This window comes from Anthonomus grandis, chromosome 22, assembly GCF_022605725.1.
Source record: "Anthonomus grandis grandis chromosome 22, icAntGran1.3, whole genome shotgun sequence".
NCBI lineage: Eukaryota > Metazoa > Arthropoda > Insecta > Coleoptera > Curculionidae > Anthonomus > Anthonomus grandis.
In genome coordinates this window covers 22,572,377-22,588,846 of record NC_065567.1, presented here as the reverse complement: position 1 = coordinate 22,588,846, position 16,470 = coordinate 22,572,377, and the positions used below count along the sequence as shown (strand labels likewise).

The window sequence follows — 16,470 nt, the reverse complement described above, 5'->3', positions numbered from 1 at the left end:
TTAACGGTGGCAGGCGCCTAATGTATATACCTTTTCTTAGAAGCGAATAATTATTCTTAATTATACGGTTTTTGTGGTACACATCTTTCGGTGGGAGGAAACAATTTGAAAGGAAATTAGTCCCGTCCTGTCCGAAGATTGAAATGCCAATGTTTACTGTCCTAACAGTGGTCGGTTCTCGGAAACTCATATTAACTCGGATATCCGCTCCGAGAAGAAAAGAAGTTCGACCCAAAACCGGAACTTCATCTGTATTACAATAAGCTTACATTACGCCTCGAGCACAAAGAAAACAAACCATTTTTTTTTCTTGCTTCTCTACCTTTATACAAATAAGTCTTATACCTGTTTATTCGGAAACGGAAATAGACTTAATTTCTTATAGAAAATATTCAAATTTTATTATAGGTGGCAAATTATTATCTCCTTTACACGCCCCATCATATATGACCCATTCGTGCTACCTTCGTTATTCTTTCAGCTTAACATTTGGTGATAAACATCTTTATATACATAATAACGATTTAACTACTGGGCTTTAAAATATGCCTGGGAGCATCGATATACTGATAGTAGATAAAATTAACGACATCCCGTATGTATGGGCAGGCTCATATAAACATCCAGTAATTATCTACTTAGTCAGTGGTGGGGTATCAATTAAATTTCACACGTAAAAATTACCGTAACACCATATGTTATTACAGTCGTCAAATGAATGACGGCAATAACATATTATTATTATATAAATATTATTAATAATAAACATGGGCATGTATACTGTCAGTCAGTCAGTCACTCATGGGACTGGTTTGTTATTAATCAATTTCATGTTTAAGTGGTGGATGACCTCAGTGATTTTCAGGAAACAGGTGTATAGTATAAGTATACATTTTTGCATATTAACTAGTAATAGTAATTATTATTATTGATTGCAGCAGTGTATTACGATCTCGCTAAATCCTTTGATCGTATGATTGATAAGCTTCAATTATGAATACATACCACAGGTTGGTGAAATGTTTTTCGTAATATATATCAGTTAAAATTATTGATTTCTATAAGGTTATTTAGACACATTAAATATAATTTGTTCTAGGACTAGATTAAATAATGAACGAGTGACACAAAACCTTGTATTGGAATATATGATACATCACAGGAATGATATAATAGAATGATTTTTGCTGATTTAAATAATATATAAAAAACGTTAAAAGTGTTAAGAATTTTTGAAATAATGGCATTTTTAAGTAGCGGTTCTTAAGGCCATCCCCCATTTAAATGTCCGATAATTAGTACAATTTTGATAGAAATTTGGGGTGATAAATAGTACAAATTAATGGCTTAATAGAATTTTGGTACATGTAAAACATTGAATTAGAAACACCTTGTGCGTGGCCAGACCATTTCCTCCAATTATCACAAATATTGGATTTAATATAAAAATGGGTGACAAACAATACCAAATATTATAATAGAATTTTGTATTATTTAAAATATTCTATTAAAATCAATTACTAATCTTAACCACAAAAACACTGTTAAATTTTAGGGTTCGATGGAGATTCAATCAACGTGACTTAGTTTAGATTAAGTTAGGTTAGGTTATAATACTAGTTTGATTGACATACATATTTTCTTAGGTTGAGATTTACTATATCCAGATAACTGTGAAGAATTTTAAGAAAAAATAAGATTGCATGTCATCTGCATATGCCTAAGTATAAACTAGAAATAATATCAGGGCTCTGAGGTACTCCAGAATTAATCTCCACTTTTCATTACTCATCTAAAACCCATACTATTAATAATTATTATTACTATTGTTAGTTATTTTTTAATAAAACAACAAACAGTACATGTAATGACGCGACATTAATTGCGCAACATGTTTACAATTTTCGCAGCATCAATAGTTTGTTCCAGAAATTGATAAGATTGTTGTCATCACGAGTGGTACTACTTTCACGTTTCTCGTACGTAAATATCATGTTTATCCAGCGAACGTAAATATTTTCGCTTTCAAAAAAAGCGTCATCATTAGGATGTAGTAAGATTAAGCAAAAAAACACTGTACGTCGTTGTCGGAAAAGAAAAATCAAGGGCAACTAACTGAAGAAAAATGTTAATTTTTTACTTCCTCCAGCTCGCAGCGAAACAAGGTATAAAAACGATATTAGGCAACCAATGGCTGTGCTACAGGTTTTATTCGACATAAGAAAACACAATAATTCTTCTAATAACTTCCTTTATGTGAAGGTTTACAGTTTTTATCCACCTTTAATATATCCGGTGTTGTTTTACGTGTGACACCAAACTTGTTTATCCAGCAGCGCCATCTTGAGCCACTGATTTATGACCTACCCCCGAAATTTCACTAATTACTCCAATCAAAACAATATTAAAGGCAATGGGCGTAAAAGGGTATCTGAAGGCGGAACAAAAGGGCCGCTGAAAAAGGGCAAGAACGGAAGTACCGGAAATAAAAACTGACGAGACACTTATCTTGGGACTCTAAATCAGTTCTATTGTACACGGCTCAATAGGGAGGAAGTGAATTCATGATGCAGGCTCGCACTTTTGAATAATATTTATGTATACATGGGTTGGACTTAGTAGAATTGTTGGAAAATTTATTGAATATTTGCAAGGGCTTATTTAAAATCAAAGCAACAATAAGACCAAACCGTTTTTCTTTAAAAAAGATATATAGGGTCAAAGTTGAGTCATTTGAATTCGTTAAAAGAAGTTTTTTTCAGTTTCATAAAAAAAATTTTTATTAACTTAAATGATTGCTGTTTTTACAAAAATTGTTCAAAATTGTCCCCATTTGTTCAATTAACACGAATCTTTACAAGCTTCGAAAATAAAATCCTGGTGTCCACGAATTAAATTACAAGAATTTTGTGCTCTTGTTAGTGCTTCTGGAGTATTGACTGCTTCATCATGAAAGACAAACTCGTTTAAATAGCCCCACAGAAAAAAATCACAAGGCGCTAAATCTGGGTATCGAGGAGGCCAATAAATGGGTCCATCTATTCGGAAACTCATTATTCATGAACTTCTCGTCTAAAATGTGGTGGAGCCTTATCATGTAGGAACCACATATTCTGTCTCACATAATTTTAATAATTGTGGCAGGTCGTGTCGAAGAAAATCTAAATAAATTTCACCAGTCAGTCGAGGTGTATACCAATAAACGTGCCATTTATAGGTCCAATAAGCAGACTTGGGATAAGTCATAGGAACTTACCTCCAGAGGATCGAATTGCTCTTAACAAGGAATAGGTATATATTTTCCATGATAAGTTCTAAACTATCAACGATAATTAAAAACGATTATCAACATCTCCTAACATAATGTCTAAGGATATTTATTAGGGCTATGAAACGCTTTAATAGACTACGATTTCCTAGACTTATACCAAGTCATGGGGACCTACTTCCAAAGGATCGAGTTGCTCTTAACTGGGAAGAGGTAAATATTTTCAAACATGATTGTTGTGGAAATTTTGCACTTCATCTCTCCTAAATGTGACCTTATCTGTAAACAAAGTTAATATCGTAAAATCTTCATTGATGCCGAACTGTTCTAAAAGACAACTGACAAAATACAACTCTTCTAGGATGATCTTCAAGTTGTAACGCTTGTACCCGTTGATATAATGATAAGGATAATACTGTTCTTATCGTATTGTCTTTCACTATGAGAAACAATTTGAGCTGCTATGGCTCTAGTACTCATTGTTCGGTCATTTCTAGAATGCCTTCCTCAATTTGCAACATTTTCAGCCTGATATCCTCGTTGTTATTTTAAATACCGAAGTCCAATGATGACATTTACAAACATACGAGGAACTGGATGATTTCTTAAAGGAAACCTCCATAGGTAAGAATTAGGTCCACTAGTTTATTGCTTTCATAGACATGAATCATTTTTCTGCGCAAAATAATCAGACAAATGAAGTACGCATTATTAAAAGACTATACAATAAAAAAAATCTTATCTTTCAAGTTTTTTTTATTATGCAACTTTTATATAGATGATTTTTAGTATATCAACTCCTTTTAACAAGCCCTACAAGCAGTGAAAACACCTTGTATAATTAAAATGTCAAATGTTAAATCCGGTACTGGTCGTCCTGGAGACTATGCATCATCAGCAAAAGCAATAGATCCGAAAACTTATAAGTCAGCATCTGCAAAAAATTAAGAATTTGCAAAGCCAAATTCAGGGGACCAGTAAAAATATTGAGTGAGATAAAGATATAGACTAATTGACAATAAACCAGGACAGCGACACACATCTTTTCTAATTTATTACATTGTAAAGTATGATTGACTCGCTCGAAAACCTTTAAAGAGTCCAAATATAGAGAATCAATCTGTATATGCTGTTAGTAATTAATCTTTCATGTTGAGAATCAGATGCGTTAAGGTAGATCTATCCCCCTTGACCCCTTAAAAAACTTCATATGTTTATTGATTACATGCCTAAATCGAATGTTTCTGCGCATATGCACATAGCTGTATACTATGACAAATCATTGACTTTAGAAGACATATGAACTAAAATTGAATGAAAAATGAAGTGGGATGGCCATTGTAGATTGACGGGAAAAACAGGTTTTTTGCAAACCTTTAAGAAAGAGAAAATATTTGGTTATGTCAATTTTTCTGGAAGATCAGCATTAGTAGCGACTCTTTCTATGTTCTGTTGTTATTGTTTAAAAAATACAAACTATCGAAAATCCTGATTATCTAATTCTTTGGTGATCTACAATCTTAATCCTGTAGTCAATGTTAACAAAAATCATGTTTTACGTCTGTTTTTGCAGCAACATTTGAGTTTGGCATTTGCATAACCTTGATACTTCAAGACCAAACTCAAGAATACTATAAATTATAGAATATACAGCGCTAGAAAACTAAATTAGACTCATTCAGCATAAGAATTAAAAGATTAAGCTCAGTAGCACATTTGGAGATTTTATAGAGGTTATAGTGGGAAATAAACTAAAATTTCTTGAAAGCCATTATTATATACAGATTACCCATCGAATCCTTGGTCAATTTGAAGACAAAATGTTTATATGAACATGGGTTCCTAATGGCCGAGCACGAGCACTACGACCAAAGAAATGCAAGTAACGTTCTAAGTACGTGCAGACTAATTAAACGTATTTATTGAACAGTTGGTATAACCTATGATCAATATTCCATGTTTTATAAGTTGCTGAGGCTCAATATGAAGGTGGATGTAAACAAAGCATATTTATATGAACATTTCGTCGGTAAAAGTTTCGATTCAAGGATTCGATGGGTAAAAGTTTGTCTACCTACTTTATTAACACCCTATATAATATTTTGTATACCTTTTCATGGAACTGGCCAAGCTTGTTATTTTTATAGGGATTTAAGAAATACTATCTGGCCAAGCAACAAGATGGTGAGGCGTATATTAAGCGAACGCATGACACAACCCAGTAAAAATGTTAATGACCACCTCGTCGCTGTTTCGCTGCTGAGGATTTGATAATTACGAAGAAAAAAAGAGATTAAAGTCCGGCGAAATATCGCCTAATGATACTGCCGGAGTTGTTCTTGTGTCACACTCAGGTCAATACACGGCTAGATGTAAAGTAATTGGACGGTTTACGAATTTAATCGGAGTTTCTATAATAAAAGACCAATTACCACCTCACGTCGCCGGCCCCTGAGCCTTTCAAAAGGCTTAAGAAGGTAATTGCCCATTTTTGCATTTATTCTTTTGACACAATAAAAAATTCACGCTCAAGGGAAATGGCCATCACGTATTAGATTTTTTACGATTGTACACGTGATTAAAAGTTTATTCAGACTCGATGATAAAATTCTTGTATGAATGTAACGGAGATTAAAGTTATGAGTTAGCGGCACATAACAAGCCGGATATATAGCTTGAAAAATAAAGTTTTGACGGGAAATAGGCATTTTTTTTTAACGTTTCATTAAGCACAACGTTCTAACGGTCTTGGATTTGTTCTTAAAAACTCACTGACGGAATTACTATGTTGTTTCCTTTACATTAGATTTAAACGGATCTTGAGTAAATTAAGTATTAATATGGTCATATATTTTATAAAAATCTGAGAGAGACATAAACTCACAGAATGTAACGTATTATTTAAATCACTTGGATTCGCGATGCAATAAATTTGCAAACTCGTCACGTTTGGGCAGTATAAAGTCAGGGCATAAAAACACAAATGGCATATATAAAATTAATTGCTGACATTTTTCACGAGGGAACAACAGTTTAGGACCTAGTATTTTTGACAAACATTTATTCCATCGAGGCAATTTTTGTTTTGTTCAATCCTCTACGTAAGTAACTTCGGCCAGTAGAATTTTTAATGTAAATAGGGTTTCACAAGATAAGGCTCGAGGCGCCGAAATGGTGAATTCAATTCAAGATAATAATGCCAAAATTGTATTCAGAGGGGCATATTTAATTTAATTCTCTATGAATAAGGGTTTAAATGTTAAGGTTTTTAAAATTGCGTTTTTTTTACTTAAAAAAAGTATTGAATCCAATTATTATATCACCGCGCAATTTTTGCTATTATAATATTTTTTATATTCAGAAGGATTTTTAGTATAATTTTACAAACAAACCCTGAGATAGTATTTGTACTAAACCTTGCACTACCACATCAATTCCTTCTATTATAAAAATTTGTATAAAATTTGTGTACAAGGTGTTTTTAGTGCAAATTTTTAAATGGCCACAATTTCATGTACAATTGTAAAAATTAACTCTGGATTAGGTCATTGTAAAAGTTGTTCATAGAACTATTAAAGAATATACACTAAAGCCTTCTTTTTTTATACGAATTTAAATAAACAAATTTTTATAATAGACCGATTTGATGTGGTGTTGCGAGGCCTGTGGCCACGCACAAGGTGTTTTTAGTACGAATTTTTAAATGACCATAGTTTATTAACATTTACTACTCCCCAAGGTTTGTTTTTAAAATTGCCTTTAGCCACACTTCGTATATCTAGTGGCAGATTTTGGCCACGCATAAAGAACTTTTTTTATTAATTTAATAATAACTTTCAATCTTTTTTTTTGACATTCTTAATCCAACTACATTAAAAAACACTCTTTACTTCAAAATACTTTTGCTTGTAAAAAAATTGCTATGAATGGTAGGTGTGTTTTTACACTACGTTAATCAGCAGAAAAAATGCGTCAATTTTGCTAATTTATTCATAATAAAGTCAGCAATGCTACTTACTTAATTAGACCCCCATAACGAAGTAAAACATTTAATATTAATTTATAACAAACTTAAATAAAAAGTCGTTTCCTATCGCAAGCAAAGCGAACATAATAAGCACTTTTATAAGTTTTGCTAATATTTTTAATGACATTTTGCTACACAAACACATTCATTAAACAGAAATTACAACATAGCTAATTATTATTAATTTATATTTATGCTACATTATGTACTGCAGGCATTATTTTAAGTTTCCGCAGTATGTTTCTTTCTATGATCTTAATTGCTTTGGCAATCATCTTCTGCATTGAATGAATGTGTTTTAATTATGTCACTAATAGACCAGCTGTTTGCCATTAAAAATATTAAATTGGTACTTAGAAAACATGATTAATTAATTCAGTGATCTTATAAGGCTTACCCCAACTTGATAAAGGATTTTCATGGCAGTATGTTCTTGTAATTTTTTTCTATGCACACCAACACCATTCAAGTGGTTCTTGTGGTGATGATGGTGTTCTGAAGGATACCTCTGGTACACTTCGAGCGGCAATCGCGTACTGACACAAAAATTAAAAAGCACTAAAACGGTAATGCCTTCGATGTACATTTTGTCCTGTATTATTTTTTTAAACTTTCAAAAATAATATATAAAAATTTTTACGGACGCACCACTACGGGCATGAATGAATTGCGTAAGATCTTAAGACTGTTTCTTAAAGTGCTACTTTGATCGTACCACGGACCGTACTACTACATGCTCCATCGAAGACATGAATGAAATCAGATTCGGCCTACTACGTCGACTCGTTTGACGCTAGCCATCTCGTGAAGAAGTACCGGCATAACTTTAATATTATCTGAAAGGTGAGGGATAAGTGTTTTATTATTTTATTTTTATTTCTGTCTAAAGATTTATTTGAGAAAATTCTAATAAAAAAATCCTTTTACACTCACGCACACATTTTGTATTCTAATTATAATTAGTGTTTTTAGAGTCCACTGATTTGTGGTATTGTAGCTTTTATTTAGTAATATTTAACATTATCCGATACTTGTAAGGTCTATGGATGCGCAAGCTTAGAAGCAAATGTCATCTATCAAACACCTTATTACAGTATAGTTTTCTTGATATTTATGTATACTTGGTATTTACGATTTCAGGTTATGTCAAAACATCCGAAGAAAGGCAGTTCTGCACCGATTTTGGCGCACTTCCCAAAATACAACGCTCGCAATTTGGCGTTTCTATGATGTCCCAACCATCAAAAAAAATACAATCGAGTAAACAATCGATAACCAATCTTTATTAAATATACCTTAGTTCAAGTATTTATACCCATTTTCAGAAATTTATAACAAAATTTAAAATGTCATACAGTATTCATAACGAAAACAAATTAATAATGAATGAATTAATCTATAGTAAGTAACCAAAGTATTAAATTTCTAGTAAGTAGATAAAGTACATCATATTGAAACAATAGAAAATTATCTTTGATTCATACGTTCACTCAGCAGCTGTTTAAATCGAGTAAGTTGTGATACTTAATAAAATCATTACCCAATGTGTGAAATCATAAATTGCCGAATATTTGCCATAATGAATTTCGTGAAAATAGTAATGTATCTCTAAGAATTCTTGTATGGCACTTAAATTTAATAAATCAAAGCAATTAGTATTATTATTAAAGACTCAAAAATTCAAAAAGAAAAATTAAATCTCACCGTGTCCTGTATTCCTCAAGAAAGAGAAAGTTTAATCTTGATCTTAGCCCTATCATAGATCAATTTTGCAATTCAATCTCCACAGGTACAGGTTTTGAGAAACTTATTTTGAATCCTTTCAAGGGTATAAATATGATTCAATGAGTCCAAACTATAGAACAAAACCCTAAATGCAGAAATGCACATTTTTACCATTTTTGCTTTTAGTGCATTTTCGTAACCAACATTTGTATATAAATTTACTGCATAAACCAGATAAGCTGCATAAGTGTTGGACAATGAAAAGGTAGTAAATGATGTAGACTTGCTTTGGCAATTATTCATTTTAACTCGAAAAATTCATCCAGATGCTGGTCATACACTTTTATAAAAGATAAAAACACAAAATCTACAGCATCACAAATACATTTAATAAAATTACAAAGATTACATGTTTCGCTCGACTAGAGCATCATCAGACCTAAACAATAATTAAAATGATGTAACCCGAAAAAATTTAAATTCAACAAAAACTTACCATATATAGCATACACAAAACACCTAACATATAAGTAAACTTATTGTAAGCTTTGTAATTTTATTAAATGTATTTGTGATGCTGTAGATTTTGTGTTTTTACCTCTTATACAAATTATTCATTTTGCTCAAAACTGTACAGCTAAATCAAGGGAAATGCAGATTTAACGCAAAATGTTACTTATCTGGTTTTGGCAGTAAGCCGACGATATGATTAATATCACGAGTTACAAAACTATAATGTTGCGCACGCGCCTGGTGTAAATCACTATAAAATATTATTGAATTCCTTATTTCTGAATGGAACATCTTGCCCTGTGGTTGATCAACTGCTTGTAAAAATTTTAGCACTTCTGCGTATGCCCATTTTGCACTCTTTTTTTAAGAAAAATTTTATATTCACAGATTTAATTACTGTCCATCTAAATTATAATGCATGGAATTGAATGCTCTTTATTTAGTGAATGCAGAAAAAAAAGTGGAAAGCCAAAGAAAATAAAGAAGCATTGGTGGTTCAAAGCGTTTAGAAAAATATAGAAAACTCTTAGTCTATCTTAAGGTATTGAAGCCATTGGGAGTATTCCTGGACTTGTAAAAGGCATTCGACACTGTGGAACATCGCACTCGTCTTGAAAACCTTGAGAAACTTTTTGAGATATAACTTACGAATCGTTTGCAAATAGTAAAAATTAACAATACATTTAGCCAACCACAGAAAGCGGAGTGTACTTGATAGAATACTTGGTCCGATTTTTTTTTTTAATATATGTTGACTAGATTACAAATTTAACAACGGGAACTCAAAGATTATTTGCTTTGCTGATGATGCTGCACTTTTAATCAAGAATTGGACCTGGACTGGGGTATTTGATGGGTGTGAGGAGGCAATGGAAAAATTAAACATTGGCAGTTAACACAAGTGAGACTAACTTTCTTACTTTTGCAATGTCTTTTAGGGGCCTGCTTAGTTATTCTTCATACCTAGGAGTATCTATATACATAAGTGCGCTCAATTAGTTGAAAGAAAAGATAATTTTATGCATATTTTTTTATCAATGCAAGACATGGCAACAGAATATTAATTTTATTAAAAGGAAAATTAGAGGATTATTGTACAAGTTTCATTACTTCAAAAAATGTGGTTTCAAGTACAAATTTTATTAAACTTTAGTGGTATCAGTGCTATTATATGATATTATAGCATTGGGAGCTGCTTGCAAAAGTGTGTTAGCACCCGTTATTTGTAACTCGAAAATATGTAATAAAAACCATAATGTTGAAAAATAAAATATACCCCTTATTTAGAGAAGCCAAATTACTTTATTTAAAGCAATTGTATATAAAAACCGTTAAAAGGTTTAGCTTTAAAAATAATAAATTAATGAGTAACCATCACTCAATTTAAACAAGGTCCAAAATAGGCAACACAGTTCATGTGTCTACCACTTCGTTTGCTGCCACTCAAAGACATGTTTCATTTATCCTGAAAATTATTAAATACTAAATAGTAAGTATAAGCTAAAGTATTAAATACACTTCCAAAGAAAATAAGACATGTTAGCAATTACATGAAAATAAGAAATAGGATTGATCTACGATGGTTGTTCAATAATTTCAAAAGCATCTGTCATGGTATATCCTTTTTGATTTTGTCTTTTTCCCTAGCTTATAATTACTGTACATACATGTTTCTTTGTTTATTAATCTTAATTTTTCCATAGTCCTTATTTTAATAAGGTTCACACATAGGCAGCTCTACCCGTTGTGCCCCAAACTTTGCATACTATAATTATAGATATCATTTATATTTGTATTTATTTTAGGAAATAAATTTCTTTTGCTATTGGTTGAAACTTATTTCTTATTACTGTCTTATTCATAGAAGCTAATGACACTTTATTATGACCACTTTTCAACCGGTACAAGATTTTTTAAAATCGAAATATATGTTTTTTTTAGCTTATATATATTTTTTTCAATACAGATCTCTGGATTTTTATATTAGATATTAATTTAAAAAATACGTTTTTATAAATAAAATACAATTAAAATCACGATCTACCCATCTCTCTGTCTGACGCATGATTTTCGCCATAAGTTTGCCTATGTCACATTAATTGTGCTAAAAGTCGCACTATAATATAAAATGGATATTCTGAATAAAATTACATGGCAGTATTGGAAAAAAAAATCTATTGTGAATATAATTTTCTTACTTTTATGCGAAATTACTATTACATTGCATATCGTATTGCTGAGAATTCCATGGTATAATTCAATGCACATATCCAAGACACATACATAAATGACATCTGCAGCGGTTAATTTGGATTTGCGCAAGGCAACTGGCCAAATCAACTGAGAAAAATAAAAAACAAGAGAAAATACGGGTAATAAAAGGTGTGCCACGCCTATAATTCCGAGCTGATTTCTAAGAAACCCATATTAAACAATTATTTCGTTAATTTAAAATTTCAGTGGCAGCGAGACAATCATTTCCCGGGCACCTGTTAGAATATAATTGGCCAGGTGTACGGTCGAGTTAACACACGCAGCCCAAACGTAAAGATTTATGAATGGTATAAAGCGACTTGTAAAGATTTCATTCATATTTAGCGTAATTTTACTATGCTCACCGTACAACATCTGATAAGGAAATTTGCATTGGTTTTTCGAATTAATTTTCACAGTGCCGTAACCGTCTGCGTTCAACCCGTAAGTTGGCGCCATTATTGTTTGCGTGCGATTTTAATCTCCTTATAAGGTAAAATATGTAAAGTGACCATTTTAGTCAAGTGGGGTATAGTACTACGTAGAATTTTCATTCATGCATTTTGTCCATTATTATTTATGGGTACGGTGGTTTGTTTTCCGCATTTTAAGTTTCAGGATTAGGTTAGTAAAGGTAAACCCTATTTATCAGGGTGAAGTACTTTGAATTTATTTTACCTGGTTCAGACATTCTTTAATAAAAATTAATGCACTGGATTCGGTCACAAATGTTTGACATTTTTTAGCATAATCATTTTACATTCATTATCACTCTTTAGGGCCTAAACTAAGAATGTTAACCCCTAATGTTTAGTAGTAAAAATAAAAATTTCGTTTTTCTATAAAAATTTCTACAGAAACAAGAAAGTTGAGACTCGCACAGTTACTTTAAAAATAAATTATATTTCCGTATATGAAATAACTTTAAAGCATAATATGTAACTTAAAGCGCATCACCCACAAACAACCCCAGATTTTTTGTAGAACATTAAAAAGGTCAGAAAAAACCACGTTTACCATTTGCTTTCTGTCGGATAAGTATGGGATCTAAAAAACATTATCAAAGCCATAATGAGGCAATGTTGCTAAAAGCAAACGAAAAAGTCATAAATTTGCGGCTGTATAAACTTTTTCCGAAATATTAGAGATGAATCCCAGTCTTTAAAATTGGTCTAAGGTCGCAGGAATTAATTGGATTATTGGTTTTAACCAAAAGTGTTAAGAGATACGTTTTCCATTCATCAGAGAAATGCCCAGTTTCTAGGCGACCATTTATAATATATGGAGATATTGAGAGCTTTGGAATGCAGTGCTTTTGTCGATCTAGCGAATCCGCTTCTAGCTTGAATTATTTTATATTAATGTTGTGTTCTATTTTATTTCTTTTATAATATTGTAAAGTTTATGTATCATATGTAAGCAATGAGGTTAGCAGCATGATTAACTTCGTGATGCAGATACCACCCATTTTATTTTGTTAATTTTTTTTTGCTTTGAAGATGTCATTTTTCGCACTTAGAATAACATATATCTATTTCTACATCATCATCAATAAGTTAAATTAACACTACTATAAAAAGTCGTAATGTTAATTTAATTTAACGTCCATGTGTTGATATATAGCTAAAAATTTTCTGTTTTGAAAATGCGTGTAAACTTGACAACAGAGAATCGATCAATATGTTTGTAAACGAAACACCCCCCTGTGCACATGTTGAACTCAAACAAAATTGTTGTTTACTAATTCTAGCCTTTTAATGTTCTAAGTCTTTATCAAAGTAACCGAATTGTACGAAGTAATTTGACTTGAGACTAACATCAAGCAGTAATTAATAAGTAGCTCTATATCACTAAATGTATTATTATGAAAATGTCTAGTTTTTAAGTAGTTCATCTTGTTTGAGGGCCTTATTTTGGACCCAATTTAGGTTATTTAGATTATACTATTTTATATTTTCTAGAATTCGTATACTTGCTTTGACTGTCAGTATTCTCCTAAAATTATTGGTCTCTTTCGGTAAAAACAATGAAGATAATTCTAAATATTTCGAAACGGCGCTTCGTGGCATTTCATTCAGTTTTAATTGTTTAGTCAGTTTTTACCTTGGAAACAATTAAACGACAGTCAAGGCGGGTTAGATTAGTGTTTTTAAATTATTAGAATCTGTTTCCTGTTTCACAATAAAACTTTGCATTTGAATGTGTGAGTTTTGCAAAGACTACAGGTCAAATGTTTTTTAAATGTTTTCTATGTGCTCTCCTTTTTTTTTAAATTGAGATTAAGTAAATGTAATAAGAAAAGAAATGCATCGCCTCTCGAGTCCTAATCCGGGGCAGTCATGGTAAAAATTAAATTAAAAAAAATAATAATAATCTAAAGCAAAAGGAAGTCGGAACATAATATTCCATGTTACGCCATTGACGAAATAACAATTTTGATCGGAGCCGAGATTCAGGTGTCGCCGGAAATCAGATTGCTTTTAAAATTTTTGAGCGGACATTCCGTAACACCTGGGAGCGGATCGCGTGGATTTTTTTTAAACAACAATAACAACCTTCCATATATTATTTCGTTAAGAGCCGTTGTCAAGCTCGTAAGGCAGCTACCGTCTTAATCCTCGGACGTTTTTATAATTTTTTTTTAATTCAACTTAATTGGCCTTTCAACAAGACGTGTCGTGTGGAATTTAATTACTTTTTTTATAAAAAAACTATAATTTTTTTTTGAGAACCGGCTAATTAAACAAAATATTCAAATATTTATCAAGACTACTATATTGTCTCACCCTAGCTAGTCAAATCAAAAAAAGCTTTTTTTTTATCATAAGAGATCGTTCAAAAGCTTAATTTTACAATAATAGCACTACTTACAAACTATAAAAGTAGACTTAACATACATACAAACATCAGATATAAAATTAAAATATAATATAAAAATCATAAATAGAAGTCCAGTAAAAGCTCTTTATTCGCGGGGTATAAGTTCCGTAAATATGCCGCGAATAAAGATACATTAAGAATAATACACCAAGAATAAAGGATACGTTCCTTAGGTGACAAAATAACAAACAAGTACATACATACATATAAAAAATGAATTTAATTGAAGTTTTTGACCATATTGATTAATTATTGCCTTCAGGCTTAAAGAATTTTGTAGTTTTTTCTTACTTGGCATTTTTAAAAGTTCCTTCAATTCATATTGATATTCAACAAAGCATTAGCAATTTACCTCTTAAAAATAAGACTTCGTTCCATAGATGGATCAATTTCCATAAAAAAATCACAAAGTTCATTTGCCATTCTTAAACCTTCGCTAAGACTTTTTGAATTAAACGTCACGTTTCCAGTGCTTGTTGAAGCCTCTTCTTCAACAGGTTGTGAATTTAACATTTCCTCCAAGTCCGTTTCAGTCAAATATTCATCTTACGATTCAAGCAACGTCTGGATGCCACTTGATTCTATCTGTTTGAACCCATCTCGTCCTATTTCATTCGCAATTTCGGCTGTTTGCAGTCAAAGTTTGAATTTGCACAGATTCTTCGTCATTTCCTGTAGTCAGAGCGGCCTGTGTCAAAGGAACCAATACGGCGACAATATCATTTAACAATATACTTTGGGTATAGTTGTAATAAGGTCAATTTTACTTTTTTATTAGTCCATTTGACGATGCGTTTACAAAGGATATTCCGTTGAATACCTATTTGAATCCTTTTTATCAATATATATGCACCGACGTACTGATTCGATCCGCGAATAAAGAGCTTTTACTATACGTAAGCAGTGGGCATAACATATTACCAGACAATTGCAAACAGAGCTTATTAAATCAAATCAAATGAGCACTTTAACGCACAGTAATTTGATTGATTTTAATATAAATGTGTCGATCGCGTTTTACCTAACACATTATCCAATTTTTTGGTTATTTCTCGGGTTTTACGCGAACTTAAATACAAATGTTATAGAACTTTTTGCAGTATGTTCGTTCGAACTCGTAAACTGACAAACTCCTCCAAGCGACTTTGCTTGCTCACAATTGGTCCAAATAAATTCAATAAAAAACTAAATTCCCATAAAACGTGTTGGCAACTTGAATTTCCATTTAAAGAAAACTAGTCTGCCAAACTTCCCTAGAAATGCGATTAGATTATCATATAACATCCTCTTTAAGTGAGCGAAGAGACCGATTACCGGAGACGAGAGTTACCATTTACCTGAAAATTATTCATCTTTATATTTTATAACGAATATCCGGCTTTAAAACGCGAGTTCGAATAAAAATTGAGTGAAAGGGCGCCATGTTTATTACGCTTGCGTTCCGTCTAGCCACTTAAAGCCGTAAATTTTCATTCTTTTTAGCATTCTACTTGTTTTGCCTAAGTAAAATCATGAACAGGTTTTACACCTTTAACCCATCGACCTTTGGTAAACCTCTAGGTCTAAATGATCCCTCGGTCGTTTCAGTAATGAGCCACAAAGTCACGAACGTGCTCTCGAGTTATCGTTTTTTTTCTCATTTAACAATATTCATTTAGTATGTTCTTTGTTTCAGGAAGAGTCTACTCCGTGATCAGCAAACGACACGGGAAAGTGTTGGAGGCGGTCGGAATGGACGAAAAAGAAAAAGCGTTTCTTGTGCAAGCCCAAATTCCCGTCATCGAGAGTGAAGGATTTGCTGGGG

The 16,470-nt window shown here is 31.9% G+C and overlaps 1 protein-coding gene and 1 long non-coding RNA gene across 3 annotated transcripts in view; one reads left to right on the top strand and one right to left on the bottom strand.

Annotated features, from left to right (window-relative positions):
* The window catches only part of LOC126749207 (protein giant-lens), a 20,882-nt gene extending 12,853 nt beyond the window's left edge, over positions 1 to 8,029 (bottom strand). Inside the window, exon 1 of the mRNA XM_050458897.1 lies at positions 7,693 to 8,029. Within this exon, the coding sequence (XP_050314854.1) occupies positions 7,693 to 7,881 (189 nt within the window). The 5' untranslated portion in view covers positions 7,882 to 8,029. The remainder of the gene's footprint in view (positions 1 to 7,692) is intronic.
* Positions 490 to 16,470, top strand: LOC126749212 (uncharacterized). Of its 2 annotated transcripts, XR_007664931.1 has the most exons (5): positions 490 to 872; positions 939 to 1,010; positions 1,100 to 3,892; positions 5,416 to 5,745; positions 16,342 to 16,470. It is a non-coding gene; the product is annotated as an uncharacterized LOC126749212 (long non-coding RNA). The 2 variants fall into 2 exon arrangements; XR_007664930.1 differs by having other exon boundaries at positions 1,100 to 5,745.